Source organism: Ammospiza caudacuta, chromosome 14, assembly GCF_027887145.1.
Source record: "Ammospiza caudacuta isolate bAmmCau1 chromosome 14, bAmmCau1.pri, whole genome shotgun sequence".
Classification (NCBI taxonomy): Eukaryota; Metazoa; Chordata; class Aves; order Passeriformes; family Passerellidae; genus Ammospiza; species Ammospiza caudacuta.
The window spans coordinates 1,643,603-1,659,348 of NC_080606.1; the positions used below are offsets into that span (position 1 = coordinate 1,643,603).

At 64.0% G+C, this 15,746-nt stretch overlaps 1 protein-coding gene across 2 annotated transcripts; it reads right to left on the reverse strand.

Annotated features, from left to right (window-relative positions):
• Positions 1–7,197: 7,197 nt before the first annotated feature.
• KLF8 (KLF transcription factor 8) lies at positions 7,198–10,564 on the reverse strand. 2 transcript variants are annotated; one of them, XM_058814086.1, is made up of 5 exons: positions 10,522–10,564; positions 9,124–9,670; positions 8,401–8,503; positions 8,163–8,296; positions 7,198–7,999 (listed from the first exon to the last, which is right to left on the reverse strand). In XM_058814086.1, exons 2-5 carry the CDS (start codon positions 9,644–9,646, stop codon positions 7,818–7,820), a joined length of 942 nt encoding a protein of 313 aa, XP_058670069.1. In that variant the 5' UTR covers positions 9,647–9,670; positions 10,522–10,564; the 3' UTR covers positions 7,198–7,817. The 2 variants fall into 2 exon arrangements, with proteins under 2 accessions (XP_058670069.1, XP_058670068.1); XM_058814085.1 differs by having other exon boundaries at positions 8,401–8,527.
• Positions 10,565–15,746: the final 5,182 nt, after the last annotated feature.

The window sequence follows — 15,746 nt, forward strand, 5'->3', positions numbered from 1 at the left end:
ACAGCGCTCATAAAAGGGCGAGGGAGCCCCGGCAGCGAGCCCGGGCAGCTGCAGCACCCCGAACACAGCCCAGGAGTTCTGGCACCGGGTGGGCTCCGGCAGGGAGCTCAGGAAGATCCCACACACCGGGATTCAGTCCCGATCCTAACCCTGAACGAGTGGCCGGGAGCTCTGTCACCAGCCGTGACACCACACAGAGCTCAGGAAGATCCCGCACACCGGGATTCAGTCCCGATCCTAACCCTGAACGGGTGGCCGGGAGCTCTGTCACCAGCCGTGACCCCACAACGTGCTTGGGAAGCTACAGCACACCAGGACTCAAACCTCAAGCTCTGTCACCAGCCGGGCTCCGACAGGGAGCTCAGGACAATCCCATACCCCAGGATTCAATCCCAGCTGCAAGTGGGTGGCCAGGAGCTCTGTCACCAGCCATGATCCCAAGACGGAGCTCAGGACGATCCCACACCCCAGGATTGGATCCCCAATCCCAAACTCTGGCACCAGCCCTGCTCCCACAGAGAGCCCAGGAAGTTCCAGGACTTCAGGATTCAATCCCAAACCCAATCCCTGAGCCCTTCCAGGGTCTCATCAGCCACAGGCCCCAGCCAGCTCCAGCACCACCAGGGAAGGGATCAGCCCCAACCCCAAGGCTTGGAACACCCCCAGCTGGGCCATTGTCCCCAAACTGAGTCCCCTGCACTGAAACAAGGGGGATATTCCAGTTTTTTACAGACATGGGTACTTTTCAATGAGAAAGTGCCATTTTTGCATGAATGGGTCAATTTTTCATCAAAACTACTTTTGAGAGGATAATCCTGTTTGCTCACACTTCTCATTCCCAGGGAGAAAAAGTGAAGGATCAAAAATAAAGGGGAAGGTTCAAAAATAAAAGGGACAAACCCTGAAGGAAAATAAAAGCAACAGTTGGAAAAGCACAGACAGGTAGGAGGGCACAGGGTTCTATGGAGACACCGGGCAACTGTGTTTGGGTTTCACTTCTGGAAAGGAAGGAGAGTAAAGATCCAGAGATAAAGGGAATAGAAATTACCTTTCTGGCAAAGAACTGGGAGAAAAAAAAAAAAAAAAAAAAAAAAAAAAAAAAAAAAAAAAAAAAAAAAAAAAAAGCCATTCTGCTCCAGATAATCCAGCTCTGATGGTCCTGAGCCCCTCCCCAAGGAAGAGCCTGGATCCTCCCCTCTCTGTGTTCACCCATCCCAAATCAGCCCCAGATTCCCCTGTGTGTCCCAGGCAGGATCCCACCCAGGCAGGGATGTTGCTGTCACCACCTTGGGGACACCCCAGCAGCTCCAGGGGACCACAGGAGCAGGGAAGGAACTGGGGGGGCCGAGGCTGCTCTGCCCCCCTGGGCAAAGGGAGAGCAGCTGCAGTGCTGCCAGGGCAGGGCAGTGCCTGATCCATGGCGTTCCTGCCACTCCAGGGCCCTCACAAGGGACCTGTGACCGCTCAGAGCAGGACCCACAGCAGAGGTTTGGTGTCACAGCTGCCACCCCACACCAGGGACCAAAACCATCAGCTGGGGAGGCTGAGCATCCCAGAGATCAGAACTTGTGAGCCCTTGGGAGAGCAAACACAGGAACAGCCCCAGCCTTGCAGGGTTTTGTTTTCCAGGGATGCTGTGTTGCTGCTGGAACTCTCACCAGGGCTCCCAGGGACAGGGGAATGTGTCACCAGCACTTCAGGACCACACAGGGACAGGAGGAAGTTTGTAGTGAGGGTGATGAGGGTGCCCAGAGCAGCTGTGGCTGCCCCTGCATCCCTGGCAGCGCCCAAGGCCAGGCTGGACATTGAGGTTTGGAGCAGGAAGATTATGAGGGATGTTAAAATTAGGGCTCATTTGTGTCCTTTTTTTGTCTAGGGGTAATATTAATTGTTTTGTGACTAGGTTGATAAATCATAGCTGGAGGGTTGAGAGTTGGTAAGTAATTCATCGATTGTCTAGGGAGGGTGGTAAGAGAGCTGGGAATGTTATTGAGATGAGGATTAGTGGGATTCCTAGTAATGATGGGCTTGAAAATTGGTCGAAGAAGATTAAGTGGGACAGTGGAAGGTGTCCCTGCCGTGGAGGGGTGGGATGGGATGAGCTTTAAGGTCCTGTCAGCCCAAACCATTCCATGATTCCATTATAAAACCAAAGTGTTCCCTTTCTCTCCATCCCACGCGCAGCCGGGTGAATCCCAGGAGCAGGGTTCACTGCAGGCTGCCCCTGCCCAGGAGCAATCCCCGATTTCCCCAGGCGGAGCTGCCCCTCCTTGCAGGGACGGGCCCAAGGCAGGCAGAGCCCTTATGTGCCCCGGGAGAGCGGCCTTGGGTCCCTCTGTGCCCCGGCCCTTTGCCCGGGGCGCCGCCGGTCCCGTTGTGTCCCCACGTGCCGCCCGCGATGGCGCAGAGATAAGGGCGGCTCCCCGTGACCAACGCGCTCCCTCCCCACCTTGCTCACGTTTCCTCCCTCATCGCACGCAGAATTCCCCTCTGAAAAGCCGACACCGAGAGGCTGGAGGGGGTTTGGGAAGGGAGATCCTGTGCAGGGAGGGATGGAGCTGAGAGGGGGTCCCAACCCAGGGGAGAACTGGGAGCCAGCCCCGGACCCGGCACTCGGGGTCCATGGGAATAGAGAGGAAGGACAGCCAGGCCCTCCCTCCTCTCACAAGAGATCGGGAGGCAGGTGAAGCCCCGGATTACAGGGACTTGAGCTAAAAGGCAAGAAAAGCACCGAATTTTGAGGAAACCCAGATGAGGCTGGGAAGCAAACCTCAGCTCCCACTCCCCAAATGAGCCCAGGCAGAGGCCGCTCCAGCCTGTCCCCAGCATCCCCACAGCCACCCTCACACCTCAGCACTGGGCTGGCTCCCAGGGGACCCCCGAGTACCCCACTCAGGTCCCACCCTCACACCTCAGCACTGGGCTGGCTCCCCAGGGACCCCTCAGAGCCCCCACTCTCACACCTCAGTACTGGGCTCTGGCTTCCAGGGGACCCCCGGGAGCCCCATTCAGGTCCCACTCAGGAAGGGGAGCTGGGGAAGGGTCCCGGCCCTGCCTGGGGGTCCCTGGCCCATTTTCCCTCTTGGAGCAGCTCTTCCCTCCCTGCTGTGCCCCGAGCCCCCCCAGGCACCCCGGAGCACCCACCTGTGTCGGGGCCGTGCTGGACATCCCCAGGCCACTCTGGCTGTGCCTCCCTGGGCCAAGGCCACCGCGGGCTCCCGTGGCCAGGCCCCGCTCTCCTGTCCCCACGGCCGGCACACAAAGCTCTGCAGAGCTGCCGGAACAGCCCCGCGCCTCCCCCGCTCCCCCAGCGAAACCCAAAACCACCTATTTTTGTCTTTTCCTTTCTCCTCCTCGGGAGGTTTGCAGCCATCAAATGCTTCCCGGGAGCCCTTCAAAGGAAAAGCGGCCGCCCCGTCCCATCCACTTGCTAAACCAGTCTGAGCAGTGCTGGGCGGGCGGGCGGAGAGGCCCCGGCACCCCCGACAGGGACAGGGACAGGGACACGGAACCGTCCGCAGGGATCCCAGAGCCAGGGCACCGCCACCCCACTGTCACACGGGGGGCCACCAGCCGGCAGGACCCCCCTGAGGGCTGCAGAGCCCTCCCAGTCACTGCTCCTTCGGCAGGGAAGCAGTTGGGGATTGCTAAATTCTTCTGCCAGCCATGGAAAAATGCAGGCAGGGGATGGGAAAGAGCTCAGAGGAGATGGGGAGGCCCCCAGTACCCCCAGTCAGGCAGTGGGGGGCACTGGGAGATGGAGCAGCTCCTCCAGGCGTTCCTGAGAGAGGAGAAGGGAGGTGAGGAAGAAGGGCCTGAGGCTGAGCTGAGTTTCCAGGACAAAAATTCAGAGTGCAAGGAAGATGATATTGGCCTTTTTTCCCCCCAAAACCCAGCCTTGGACCTTTGCCAAGCCTGGAAAACGACCAGGAGGGTTTTCTGGGCTCCCACCAGGCACAACCCCAGGCACTGGAGAATTCCCAGGGAATGTGGAGCTGGATGTGCCCCTCATGCCACAGGTCTTTGCTGAGGCTCAGGGACCATCTGTGCCCAGACAGGGGTGGCACAGCCCTCCCTGGGGGTCACCCTGCCCTGGGCATGCGCTGCAGGATAGGCCCAGGTGACAGGGATGAGGCAGGTCAAGGTGACAGCCAGGGAGGAAAGTGGCTGTGAACAGGGCTCAGACAGCTCCAGCACAGCACAGGGAGCAGCTGGAGGCCCCTGTTAAGGCTGAGCTTAAACGGGCCCAGGGATGTGGGTGGGGATCTCAAGGGGGGCTGCTCAGAGCAATTAAAATCCCTCAGGGCCTCACCCAGGAGAGGAAGCTGGGAGGAAGCACAGCCTGGACCCCGGGGATGGCAAGGCCAGGCCCTGGAGAGTGGGTGGCACCTGCTCTTGTGTGGCAGGACCCACACACCGCTGTCCCTTTGTGACCCCCAAACCTCTGCAGCTCCTCCCGGGATCTGGGGGCTGTCCCCCATTCCCCTGTGCCAGCATCCCTGCCAAGGCGCTCGGAGCAGGGGAGCTGCAGGCCGAGCACGGGAAGCGTTTGATGTCCCCGTGCTTGCACAACTCCGAGGCGCAGCGTTCCCACGGCATTTTTGGGGCTCCTCACCCGTGCCGGGGAAGCACCGGGGGCTCATCGGTGCCACGGCGGCCCCGGGCGCTCGGGGAAGCTCCCGCAGCACGGGGATCCCTCGGCTCCTCCTCCGGCCGTGGCTCAGCGCGGGCCTCTGGCGCCACCGGGTGCCCGAGCGCTGCCAGCGGGTGCCAGCAGCGCCCGGCCGGGTTTGGGGTGCGAGCAGCGCCCACCGGGACAGCCCCAGCAGCCCCAGGCACCGCCGGGGTCCCAGCCCCACACACGGACTGCGGGGCGCTGGGGGTGCTCAGGAGGGGGGGGGGCACCCCAGGACCAACCTGGGCAATGAACGACAGGAGGGTCCCTCCGAGCATGGCTTTGCCTACCAGCACCCCAAAAAGGGCGAGCACAGAGCCTAATGTCCCAAAGTGCTACCCTGAACCTTAACATAGGGTGACAGCACCCCCAAAGAGCGCCCTGTCCCCCTAAAGAGCACCCTGTCCCCCAAAGGGCACCTCCCGAGAGCCCCCCCGTGCCCCCAGAGGAAACCCTGACACACACTGCCAGCACCCTGTGCCCCCAAGGGACCCCCAGGCTCTGGCTGAGGGTGCCCACAGCACCCCCAGTGACACCCCCAGGGTGCCCACAGGGGAGCCCCGGGGGTGACAAGGAGCCGGTTTGGGCAGGGGGTCCCCGTGGCACCTCATGCCGGGGGCCCCACGCGTGTCCCGGGTGGGGTTGGGGTTCCCGTTTGTCCCCCGCTGTCCCTCGGTCCCGCTGGCCGTGCTGTGGGTGGGGCCGGGCCGGGCCCTTTCAGAAGCTCCACCCTCGGCCGAGCCCAGGTGGCGCCACGAGGCTCTTCAAAAGGTGACAGAATTCCCAAATCCTCCAAAAGTAGGGTTTTTTCATTTCTGTAAGGAGTATTTTTTATCTTTTCTTTGTAATTTTTCTCCCTGGAAGGGGACATCTTTCATACAAAATCCCCAAAAAGCTTCAGTTGAAGAATTTAGAGATTTTTTCCTTAGTACTCCTTAGAGTCCTGTATCTGGGTTGTTCATCAGGACAATGAAGAGAACTGGGATGGGGCTGGAGCCCTGTGGCACCCCAGTAATGACAGGTGCCAGGCTGGTGTCACCCCACTGTGCCATCCTCGGTGCCCAACCCAGGAGCCCATCCCATGTGTTTATCCATCTGCAGCCTGGACATTTTGTCCAGAAGGACCCTGGGTGAGTCAGGATCAAAAGCTTTGCTGGAGTCCAAGAAGATTCCATCTCCTGGCTGTCCTTGCTCAGCCAGGTGGGACAGACACCCTGTTGTGGCAGGAAATCAGGCTGGACAAGCAGCACTTTCCCCTCATGGAGCTGAACCAATGACTGTGTTTTCTTCCAATACTTCCCAGAATCATCTTTTCCATGATTTTTCTGGGCACTGAAGTGACACTGACAGCCCTGGGGGTTCCAGGGTCCTCCTTCTTGCCCTTCTGGAAAATCAGGACAACAGTCCCAGTTTCCAGCCAGCTGGGACCCCTTGGAGTCCCAAACCATTCAAAATCATCAAGAGAGGCTTTGTGATGGCATCAGCAACTCTTGGAGCATTCTCAGATGAATCCCACCAGGTCCCAAAGGGATATGGAGGGATCCAGCTGGAGCAGGAGATCCTGCACAAGTTCATTCAAGATCATTCCTGCAGTCCTGCTCGTCCAGCTCAGGACACTGGGACCCCCTTGGTCCATCCTCTGCACACAGAGTGCCTTGAACAGCTCTGCCTTGTCGCTGTCCCCTGTGGGAGGTGACATCCCCACCCCAACCAGGCCAATCCATGCTATTCCTACAGTGCCTCTTGCCATCAGTAGGTTTGAACAGGCATTGGCCAGCTGGCAGCTGTGCAGCCCAGCCCTGCAGGGTGGGTGGCTGTGCCAGGGGCAGTGCCAGCACTTCACCTGTGCCAGGGGCAGTGCCAGCACTTCACCTGTGCCCAGGGGCAGTGCCAGCACTTCACCTGTGCCAGGGGCAGTCCCAGCACTTCACCTGTGCCCAGGGGCAGTGCCAGCACTTCACCTGTGCCCAGGGGCAGTCCCAGCACTTCACCTGTGCCCAGGGGCAGTCCCAGCACTTCACCTGTGCCCAGCCAGACTGTCCCTCAGGCCATGGCATCAGGGACCACCTCAGGCCAGGGACAAGCTCTGCCCAGGCCACACCTGGCTGGTGGATGGCAAAGAGGAAAAGCACTTTCCCAAGCAGCTGTGAGCTGTTTTCAGGGGCCACAGGTCCCTGAAGTGCCCCCCAGCCTTTCCTCACACCAGTTCCCCCGTCCCCACACAGCCAGGGCAAAGCACCAGCTCAGAGGGAGTCTGGGAGCTGAGCATGGGAGGTGTCATGGTCCCCACCACCCAACAGCTCAGAGCATCCAACCCCAAATCCTGACACCCTCCCAGCAACCAGGGGGGTTGGCTGGGGTGGGGGATGAAGAAACACTCCTCAAAAACCATTATTAAAAAGCAAAGCGTGTGGCCACAGACGCTGGTTTAACTTAGAAACACTTCAAGTGGCCCAGAGTCTTCCAAAAAACCCGAGAGCTGCTGGCCCTCGTCCCCCCCACCCTGTCCCACCCCCTTGTAGAATTCCATAAAAGAAAAGTTCCATGTTCCACAAAGTTTCCGTTTGTGTGGTGCTGATGGTCTTGTTTGTGGGTCACTGTTGGGTTGTTTCCCCCTTTCTTGATTCCGCTTTTCCTCCTGGCTCTCTGCACACCCAGCACTTCCCATGAAGCCCAGCACGTGCTGAGGGGCACACAGAGAGGTGATGTCCCTTCTCCTGCTGGGACAGCCTGGGGATGGAGCAGGAATGGCCATCAGCTCCTCCACGAGGGCCCATCAACCCCTGCCCCCGTCCTTGCCACGGCTCCCAGGGAGTGGCAGGGGACAGGGAGCACACGGAGGGGGACAACAACGGGCAGGAGGCTGAAGAGCCAGAGGCAGCTGCTGGGTGAATTCCAGGTGAGGAGTCAAGGAGCCTCCAGGCGAGGACAAACCCAGGAATAAAAACAGCTGGGGACAAGAGAGAAGGGGCAGCAGTCCAGGATCCATTGTTTGCCGTCCCGTGCCGTGCCGGCGGGGCTCCTGCAGCGGGCGCGGCCCGGCCCCGGCGCTCCGCAGTCCCCACCCCGCCCCTCCGGAGCCGCGGGGTGCGGAGGATGGAGGGAGGGAGGCGCTGCCGGCTCCCAGCGCGGCGGGCACCGCTCACATCATGACGTGCCGCCGGCGGTGCAGGGCCAGGTGGTCGGAGCGGGAGAAGCTGCGGTCGCAGTCCGAGCAGCGGAAGGGTTTGATGCCCGTGTGCTTGCGGAAGTGCCGGGTGAGCTCGTCCGAGCGGGCGAACTTCCAGGTGCAGCCTTCCCACGTGCATTTGTAGGGTTTCTCGCCTGTGCAGGGGAGCACCGAGGGGTCAGCGCCGCCACAACAACGGGCTCCCAGAGCCCTCACAGAGATTCCAAACGGGGAATCCCTCTGCACTTCCACCCAGCACCCCCAAAGGGCCACAGCACCATCCCACGGGGAATGCAGGGACACCACTCCCAGCCCTACCTGTGTGTATCCTCCGGTGGGCTTTGAGGTGGGAGCTTTTGGTGTAGACCTTATTGCAGCCCTCGAAGTCGCACTGGTGGATGCGCCGCTTCTTCAGGTCCGGAGAATCGGCCCTGGGCCCCCGCGCCGCCGGCCTGCCGGGAGCAGGGAGAGCTGGAGCCACGGCCCTGCCGCCCACGGGGGCTCAGGGGGGCTCAGGGGATAAAGGGCGGGGAGGCACACGCAGGAGGACACTCACTCTCTCGGCAGGTCCTGGAAGGGCACTGGGCCGCTCTCGGAGGCGCTGTCCTCGCTGTCGCTGTTCATGTCCATGGGGTACACAGAGCCAGGGTCCATTTTCACTGGAGGGGTCCGGGAAAGAAAAGCTTTAGGGCACAGAGAGGTGAGGGGTGAGGACAGAACAGAGACTTCCCCAAAGCACCCACCCTACATCAGGGTGCAGCCTTCCCCTTGCTCCTGCAGTGCTCCTGGCACAGCCTGTCCCTACAGAGAATAAAAATCCAACTGGGTTGATGTAGAACCCCCAAAGGGAGGAAACAATTTGGGGGCATTACTTTTGGCTGCCTGCTCCTGCCCAGAGCAGGGCAGATCCAGGTCCCCCATCCTGGATAAGGTGGGAAGCTGGGAATGTCCTAGGAAAGGGGATTGTGGGGGGCACAGAGAGCAGCTGAGCTGAAACCAGAGCTGCTGGCAGCAGGCAGCCAGTGGGAAGGGCAGGGCAGGCTGCCAGCAGCAGGATGGGTGGAGAACAGGCAGTGCCATGCCCTGTGTGTCCCTGCCCTCCCCATGTCCCCTGGGGGGCACAGGCTGGGGGCTGAGAGGCTTTGTATGAGAGTGGCACACGGCAGTGGCAGGGACACTCCATGGTGAAAAATTAATCCCCCTCAAGGCTGCCCCTCCACGAGGCAGGACAGACACCCTCCACCCCCCAGATTCCAGCATTCCCCCCAGGTGCCCTTACCAGACCCAGCGTTCTTGCCGTCCCCCCCGATGAGGGGCACGGTAATGGCGGTGACGCCGTCCGTGGGCACGGTGGTGTAGACGACGGGGAGGGACTGCACCACCACGGGGATGGTCTGCAGGTTGCCCATCTTGCTGGGCAGGTTGACGGAGGGGATGGTGTGGATGACGTGGAGGATCTGCTGCCCGCCGCTGCCCTGCGTGGAGGCCAGGATGGAGCCGGGCGAGAGGACAGCCGGGATGGCCGAGGTGGAGCTGAGACCGGAGGGCGGGATGGACACGGTGCTGGGAGCGGGAACCGGGGGAGCCACGAGCATGGGGGAAGACTGGACCGAGGTGGTAGGCGGTGGCGGTGGGGCCGAGGCCGGAGCCACTTTGGATTTATTGAGGGAGAGATCGACGGGCTCGGCCTGGGGCTGGCTGCAGTCGCTGGCCAGCAGCTCCTCGGGCGGCTCCGTCTTGATGTCGGCCAGCAGCACCGGGGGGTCGAGGGGGCCCTCAGCCAGCAGCGCCGACGAGCTCATGGCGGGCGTCGCCTTCTCCTGGCCCTGCAAGAGACCCGCAGTCCGTGAGGAACCAGGGAAACTGAGGCACGGGGCGGGGGCGAAGGGGTTTTTTTAACGGGCTCTCACCAACCAACCGACCGGGGCGGCGCCTCGGGGCGGCTCCGGCGGGGCGTGGGGCCACCCGGGGGTCGCCGGGCCGGGCATGGCGGGGCCCGCCCGTCCCCTGAGGCGGGGCCGGGCCCGCCGGGCCCGCCCGTCCCTCACGGACCCGCCCGGCCCCTCACGGCGGCGGCCGCGCGCGCCGAGGGCGGGAACCGCAGGTCCCGCCCCCCCGCCCGCGCCTTTGTGCCGGCCCGGGCCCGCCCCCCGCGGGCGGGGCGTGGCGGGGGCGTGTCCCGCGCGCGGGGCGGTGGCGGCCCCGCCCCGCTCCTTCCCCCCGCGTCTTAAAGGGGCCGCGCCCCCCCGGCCCGCGCGCCCCCGCCCGGGGTCACTCACGCACTGACCCGCGGGGCTCCCACGCGTGTCCGCCGCGGCCGCAGCTCCCCCCCGCCGCCCGCGGCACCATCTCCCGGGCCGCGCCGCCCGAGGTGCGAACGGCCCCGCGGCTCCACCTGGGCTCGGCCGCGGGTGGAGCTTCTTAAAGGGCCCGGCCCGGCCCCCGCGGGAGGCACCGGGCACGGCCCCACCCGCGGCACGGCCGGCACTGCGCCCCCGCGGGACCGCGACACGAGCGAGGGACGAGCGGGACCCCCGGCCCCACCTCACCCCGTTCTGAGTCCCGGGGCACGCGTGGGGACGAGCGGTACGGGGGAACCCCCGGCCCAACGAGCTCCCCGTCACCCCCCGCGCTGCCCCGGGACACCCCGGCGCTGCCCCCGGCCCCCCGCACGTACCTGCCCACGCAGGGACCGTCCCCGCCCGCGGAGCCCCCACGCACCGGCCTCGCGCGGCGGCCCCGCCCCGCCACACCCAGCGCCGCGCCCCGCGCACACGGCCCGGCCCCGCCCGGGGGGGCGGCGGCTACAGCGCACCCCCGGCACCGGCACCGAGCCCAAAGCACCGGCACCGAGCCCTGCCGATACCGGCACTGAACCCCCGGCACCGGCACCGAACCCTCCCGGCACCGGCACAGGGTAGTCGGAACGGGCACCGAACCCTCTCGATACCGGCACCGAACCCAAGGAACCGAACCCTCCCGATACCGGCACCGAGCCCAGAGCACCGGCACTGAATCCCCTCGGCACCAGCACGGAGCCCCCGCTCACACAGCGAACCCCGAATTCACCGTCCCCATAAAACCGGGTTCCCCCAAAGCGCCTCCACACTCAGGGCAGGGATCCCCCGAACCCCGCACCCAGCTAGGGATCCCCCAACAGAGGCACAGAGCCCCGGAACCCCCAAACAGAGCCCCCCACGAATAACCCCGAGGTACAGCCGGGAGCCCCCAAACACACCGCAAAAAGAGGCAGAGACACCGGGAGCCCCCCAAACACACCCCCAAAAGAGCCAGAGACACCGGGAGCCCCCCAAATACACCCCAAAAAGAGCCAGACACATCCCCCTCTCCCCAGAACCCTCCTCTTCACCTGGGGACCCCCTGGCGCTCAGAGCCCCCTCCAAATAAACCATAAATCCCCAAACACCCCCAAACAGAGACTGAGACCCCCCCAGGACCCATATATTGGGGCGACCCCCCCCCAGCACAAACACTCAGCCAGGGACCCCCACCAAACACCCCCATAACCAGTCAAGGACCCCCAAAACACCCCCCTCGCACACTCACAAACTACCAGCGCCCCCAAAAACCTCCACTCTCAGGTAGGGACCCCCACAGACCCCCCCCAAACCCCGGGATCCCCAAAACACCCCCCAACAAGGAGAGACACCCGTCAGACACCCCTCACTTAGGGACCCCCTGCAACACATCCCCAGGTCCTCGAAGCACCCCCTGCAGCCAGAGCCCCCCAAAACACACCAGGGGACACCCCCAGACAGACACACAACTGCCCCCCGCGCCTGGGGACCTCAGTGTCCCCCCAGAGCCCCCAGGACCGGCCCCTCACACCCGGGGGCTCCCCACAAACAGGTTCATTGAAGGGGGTGCAAAAGGGACACCCCGTCCTCCCCTGGGGCACCCTCCCTTACCCAAATTTGGGGGTCCCTTGCACCCCAAAGCCCCGCGGGGGTAGGGGGTGCGGGATGGGGCAGCGGAGTGGGCGGGGGGTGCTTGCTCGTTGCACCCCAAATTCCAGCACTGCTGACCCTCCCCCCCTTTTTGGGTGAACTGAATTCCTCCGTCCTCAGCCCGGTGCACCCCAAAGCCAGCCAGGGGTGCGGGGTGGGGGCTCGGGGGGCCCCCCCTCAAACCCACGTATCTGGGGGTGCTGTGCACCCCTCCCAGCACTTTATGTGCCCCCACTCCAAGGAAAAAATTGGTGCTCCCCCCGTTTTTAGCCCTAAACAGCTTAAAGAGGCATTTCGGGTGACCTTGGGCGGGGGGGTGAGCGTGGGAAAGCGCCTTCCACGCCCCCCCCACCGCTTTGTCCCCTCGGTGTCCCCAGCCCCTCCCCCCGCTGCGTGTCCCCCACCCGTGGGCGTGGGGGGGTCACACCCCGCCGCCGCCGCCACACCCCCCCGTGGAATTTCCTCCGCGCTCCACCCTCCGCCGGCGGCCGCTGGGGACACGGGGGGAGGGGGGCACGGAGGGGACACGGAGCGGGGACCCCCGTGGGGTGAGGGGCGCGGGGGGCACGGGGGGGGGGTCGGGGCCCGAGCGGGGCCTGTCCCTTTAAGAGCAAAGGGCGTGGGAGGGGAGGGCAGGGCGGGGCCGCTGTGACCTCCCGGCCGCGGGGGGGCGCCCTGCCCGGAAGCGCGCGCGGAGCACGGGGGGCGGGGGGGGGGCACCCCACGCGCGACCCCGCGTGAGGGGCGAGGGGGGAGGGGAGGCCTGAGGGGCGCGGGGGGCGGGGCCCTCCCCCTCCATCCCTCCCTCCCCTCCCTCCCTGTCCCCTCCCCCCGCCCGACCCCGCGCTCCCATCCCCCCCCCCGGCCCCCCAGTCCCCCACGCGCGCCCCCCGCGCCCCCGGCCCCACGCACCGGCCCCCGCGCCTCCTCCGAGCGCATCCCCGGCCGCCGCCGCCGCCGCTGCCCCCGGGGCGGTGCCGGGTGGGGCGGGGTGGGGCCCCCACGGGCGGGGAGGGGCCGCGTGGGGCGGAGCTCCCCTCCCCCACCCTCTTTTTTTTGGGGTGGGGGTGCCCCGCCCTTGAGATGACATCATCGGCAGCCAATGGGCGGCTCCCCTTGCATCCGGCGTTGCCATGGGAACGCGCAGGATTTGGGGGAGGGGGGTGGACCCCAATTTGTTCCCACCCTCCCACCCGGAGTGCACCCCAAAATCGGGGGGGGGGGGGGCGGTGCTGGAGGGCTGAGCCCGGGGAAGCTCCTGGCGCTTATGAAGGGGAGCAGAGACCCCCCCACATTGGGGGTTTGGGGTTCTGTGCACCTCCACCCACAGGCGCTGGAGCACCCCCAAACTCAACACCCACGGGTGCCCTGGGGGCGCTGCCTGCACAGGTGAGCCCCCAGGTATGTGGGGCACCCCCTCAGCACCCCGGGTTGGTCTCCCAGGGTGGCAGGGTCCTGCCAGAGCTGGGGGAGCCTCTCCAGCGCCTGCAGCCATGGGGGGGTCTGGGGGTCCCCTGGTCCCTTCCTGGGGGTGTCTGGGGTGGAACTGCCGGTGGGAATCCATCCCCACGCTCCCTGAACCCCACTGGTTTTCCAGCCCTCATCCCAAGGGGACCTGGCTGCTCCCAGTGCTGTGTCCCCAGCCCTGGGTGTCCCCAGCCTTGAGATGTCCCCACCCTGCTCTGAGTTTGCCAGGCTGGGTTAATCACCCCATAATCCCCCCAAATTCAGGACTCTCACCCCCAGTCCTGACCCAGCTCATCCCCAGGGATGGGAAATCCTGCAGATGGGGACTAAGCCAGGTGTCCCCTACCCACGATGTCCCTGCCAGGGGTGGCTCCAGGAGCAGGTCATGGCCACCAAGGGGGTGACCTTGGCACACACAGAGCTCATCCAGGGTGAGGAGGGGCCCCCCGTCACCCCCCCCCCACTTCTACCATACACAACCAGCACCAAACCAACCTCGTTTTGGCAAAAAAAAAAAACCCTTCCCCTCCTCAGGAAACACCAGGGAGGCCCCAGGACAGGCTCAGGTGGGGACTCTCCCTCAGCCAACCTCCCCTGGGGAGCTTTTGGGGACCTGCACCCACAGCACCCCCAGCCCAATGTCACCGAGCTGAAGGACCAGCAGCAGGCACAGGTGACCTCCCAAAAAGCGCAGAAGAAAGGGGGGAGCTGGGCAGGGGTTCCCCCCAAGGCCCCTCTCCCGCTCCCCAGGGATGGATTTGGGCAGGAGGGGCAAGGAATGGTGTGGATGCTCCTCACGAGGTGCCCACAAGGGCACAGTTCACCCCAGGGTGACTTTGGGGACTCTGTGACCCCTGGATGGGCTGGAGGAGCTGGTTCCAGCTGGAGAGCAGCGTGTGGCCACCACAGCCACCCCCCAGCAGCTCCTGGGGACAATTCCTCCTGTGCCACTAAAGAGGAAAAACAAGTGGCACCATCCCCAGGGAGACCCTCAGGAATTGTTGACCCTGCACAGCTCATCCTGGGGGAAACAGCCAGGGGCTGACCCCACTGGAGCCACCCATGGTCAAAGGCAAGAAAGAAATGGTCAAAAAATCTGGAATTATCTCCAGTGCAGCCCCAGGGAGCACAGCCTGTCCTGGGAACTCACCCCGGGCCCCAGAGCAGCTCCCAGGGAAAGGAACTGGGCCAAGGGGGGATTTATTCAGGATCTCAGTGACACATGGCATCGAGTTTCTCCTCATTACAAGGTCAAGTGCTGCAGGAAAAGGCTGGATCACGGCCACCTCATCCAGGTTTGGGATGGTTGTGGGAGAAACATCTGGAGCAGGCATCAATATTTTTTTTTTTCTGAGGGCAGGAGCTGCCAGAGAAAGAGGGATGAGGGTGATGAGCCTGATCTCCCAAATCTCCCTGCTCAGAATGGAAGGGGCCAGAGCAGCTACCGACCCCAGGCTCCCAAAAAGGCCTGGGATTTGCTTTGGGAAGGGACAAAGGACACGCCTCGGTGCCAGGGAGCAGGCAGGGCAGGTGCTGCGACACAGCCACCCGTGTTTGTCACAGGCTGCCACCCCATGAGCACAGTGGCACCTCGGCCACAGCAAAAGGACCGGGCTCATTCCCACAGAGCGCCCAGATCCGTGCACTTCAGGAAAAGGGATTTGGGGTGGGAGAAAAGCAGAACTTTACTCCAACCGCGCTGGGGCACTGTCCCAGGAGCTCCAGCCCGGCCAGGATTTGGCTCCTGACAGCTCCGGCCATTTGTCCCTCACAGCTCTGTGTCACCTGCCCCTCACTCCCCACTCCCCTTTGACATCATCCCGCTCCCATGCGCTGTGGTTTGTTCCCAAAGGAAACCCAACTCCTGTCACCACGGCAACGAGCAGCGTTCCCACCAGGTGCCCCCAGCAGGTGCCCAAAGCCCCTGGAACCGCGGCCTCTCCTGAAGCCCTTCCCCGTGGGATGGCATATCCCAGAGGCTCCAACACAGCTCCACATCATCCTCTTGGGAAGCTCTGACATTCCCAGCAGGGGCAGCTCCAAGGGGGAACAGCGGCTGTGTCGGGGCTGTTCCACGATTCCCACTCCAGCTATTCCACACCTGCACCCCGACAAACACAACCTCTGCCCCTGGCCGGCCATTCACAGCTCTCCAGGGGCTCCCCTGGAGCAGCTCCTCTCCCACGGGGACGATTCCCATGGAGCTCCCCCAGCCCGAGGCACGGCAGCTGCCGGGTGGGCGGTGCGAGACGCGGGTGAGCAATTCCCGGAGGATGGAGCGGGGCTGCGAGCTCTTGTGCGGAGCCCTCAGGTTCTCTGGCCCTTTTATCTCCTCCTTCCCCCTCCCGGACTCAGGTTCTCCGTCCCTTTTATCTCCTCATTCCCACTCCTGGACTCAGGTTCTCCGGCCCCTTTATTTCCTCGTTCCTACTCCTGGACTTGCACCGATGGATTTCTCTCCTGGACT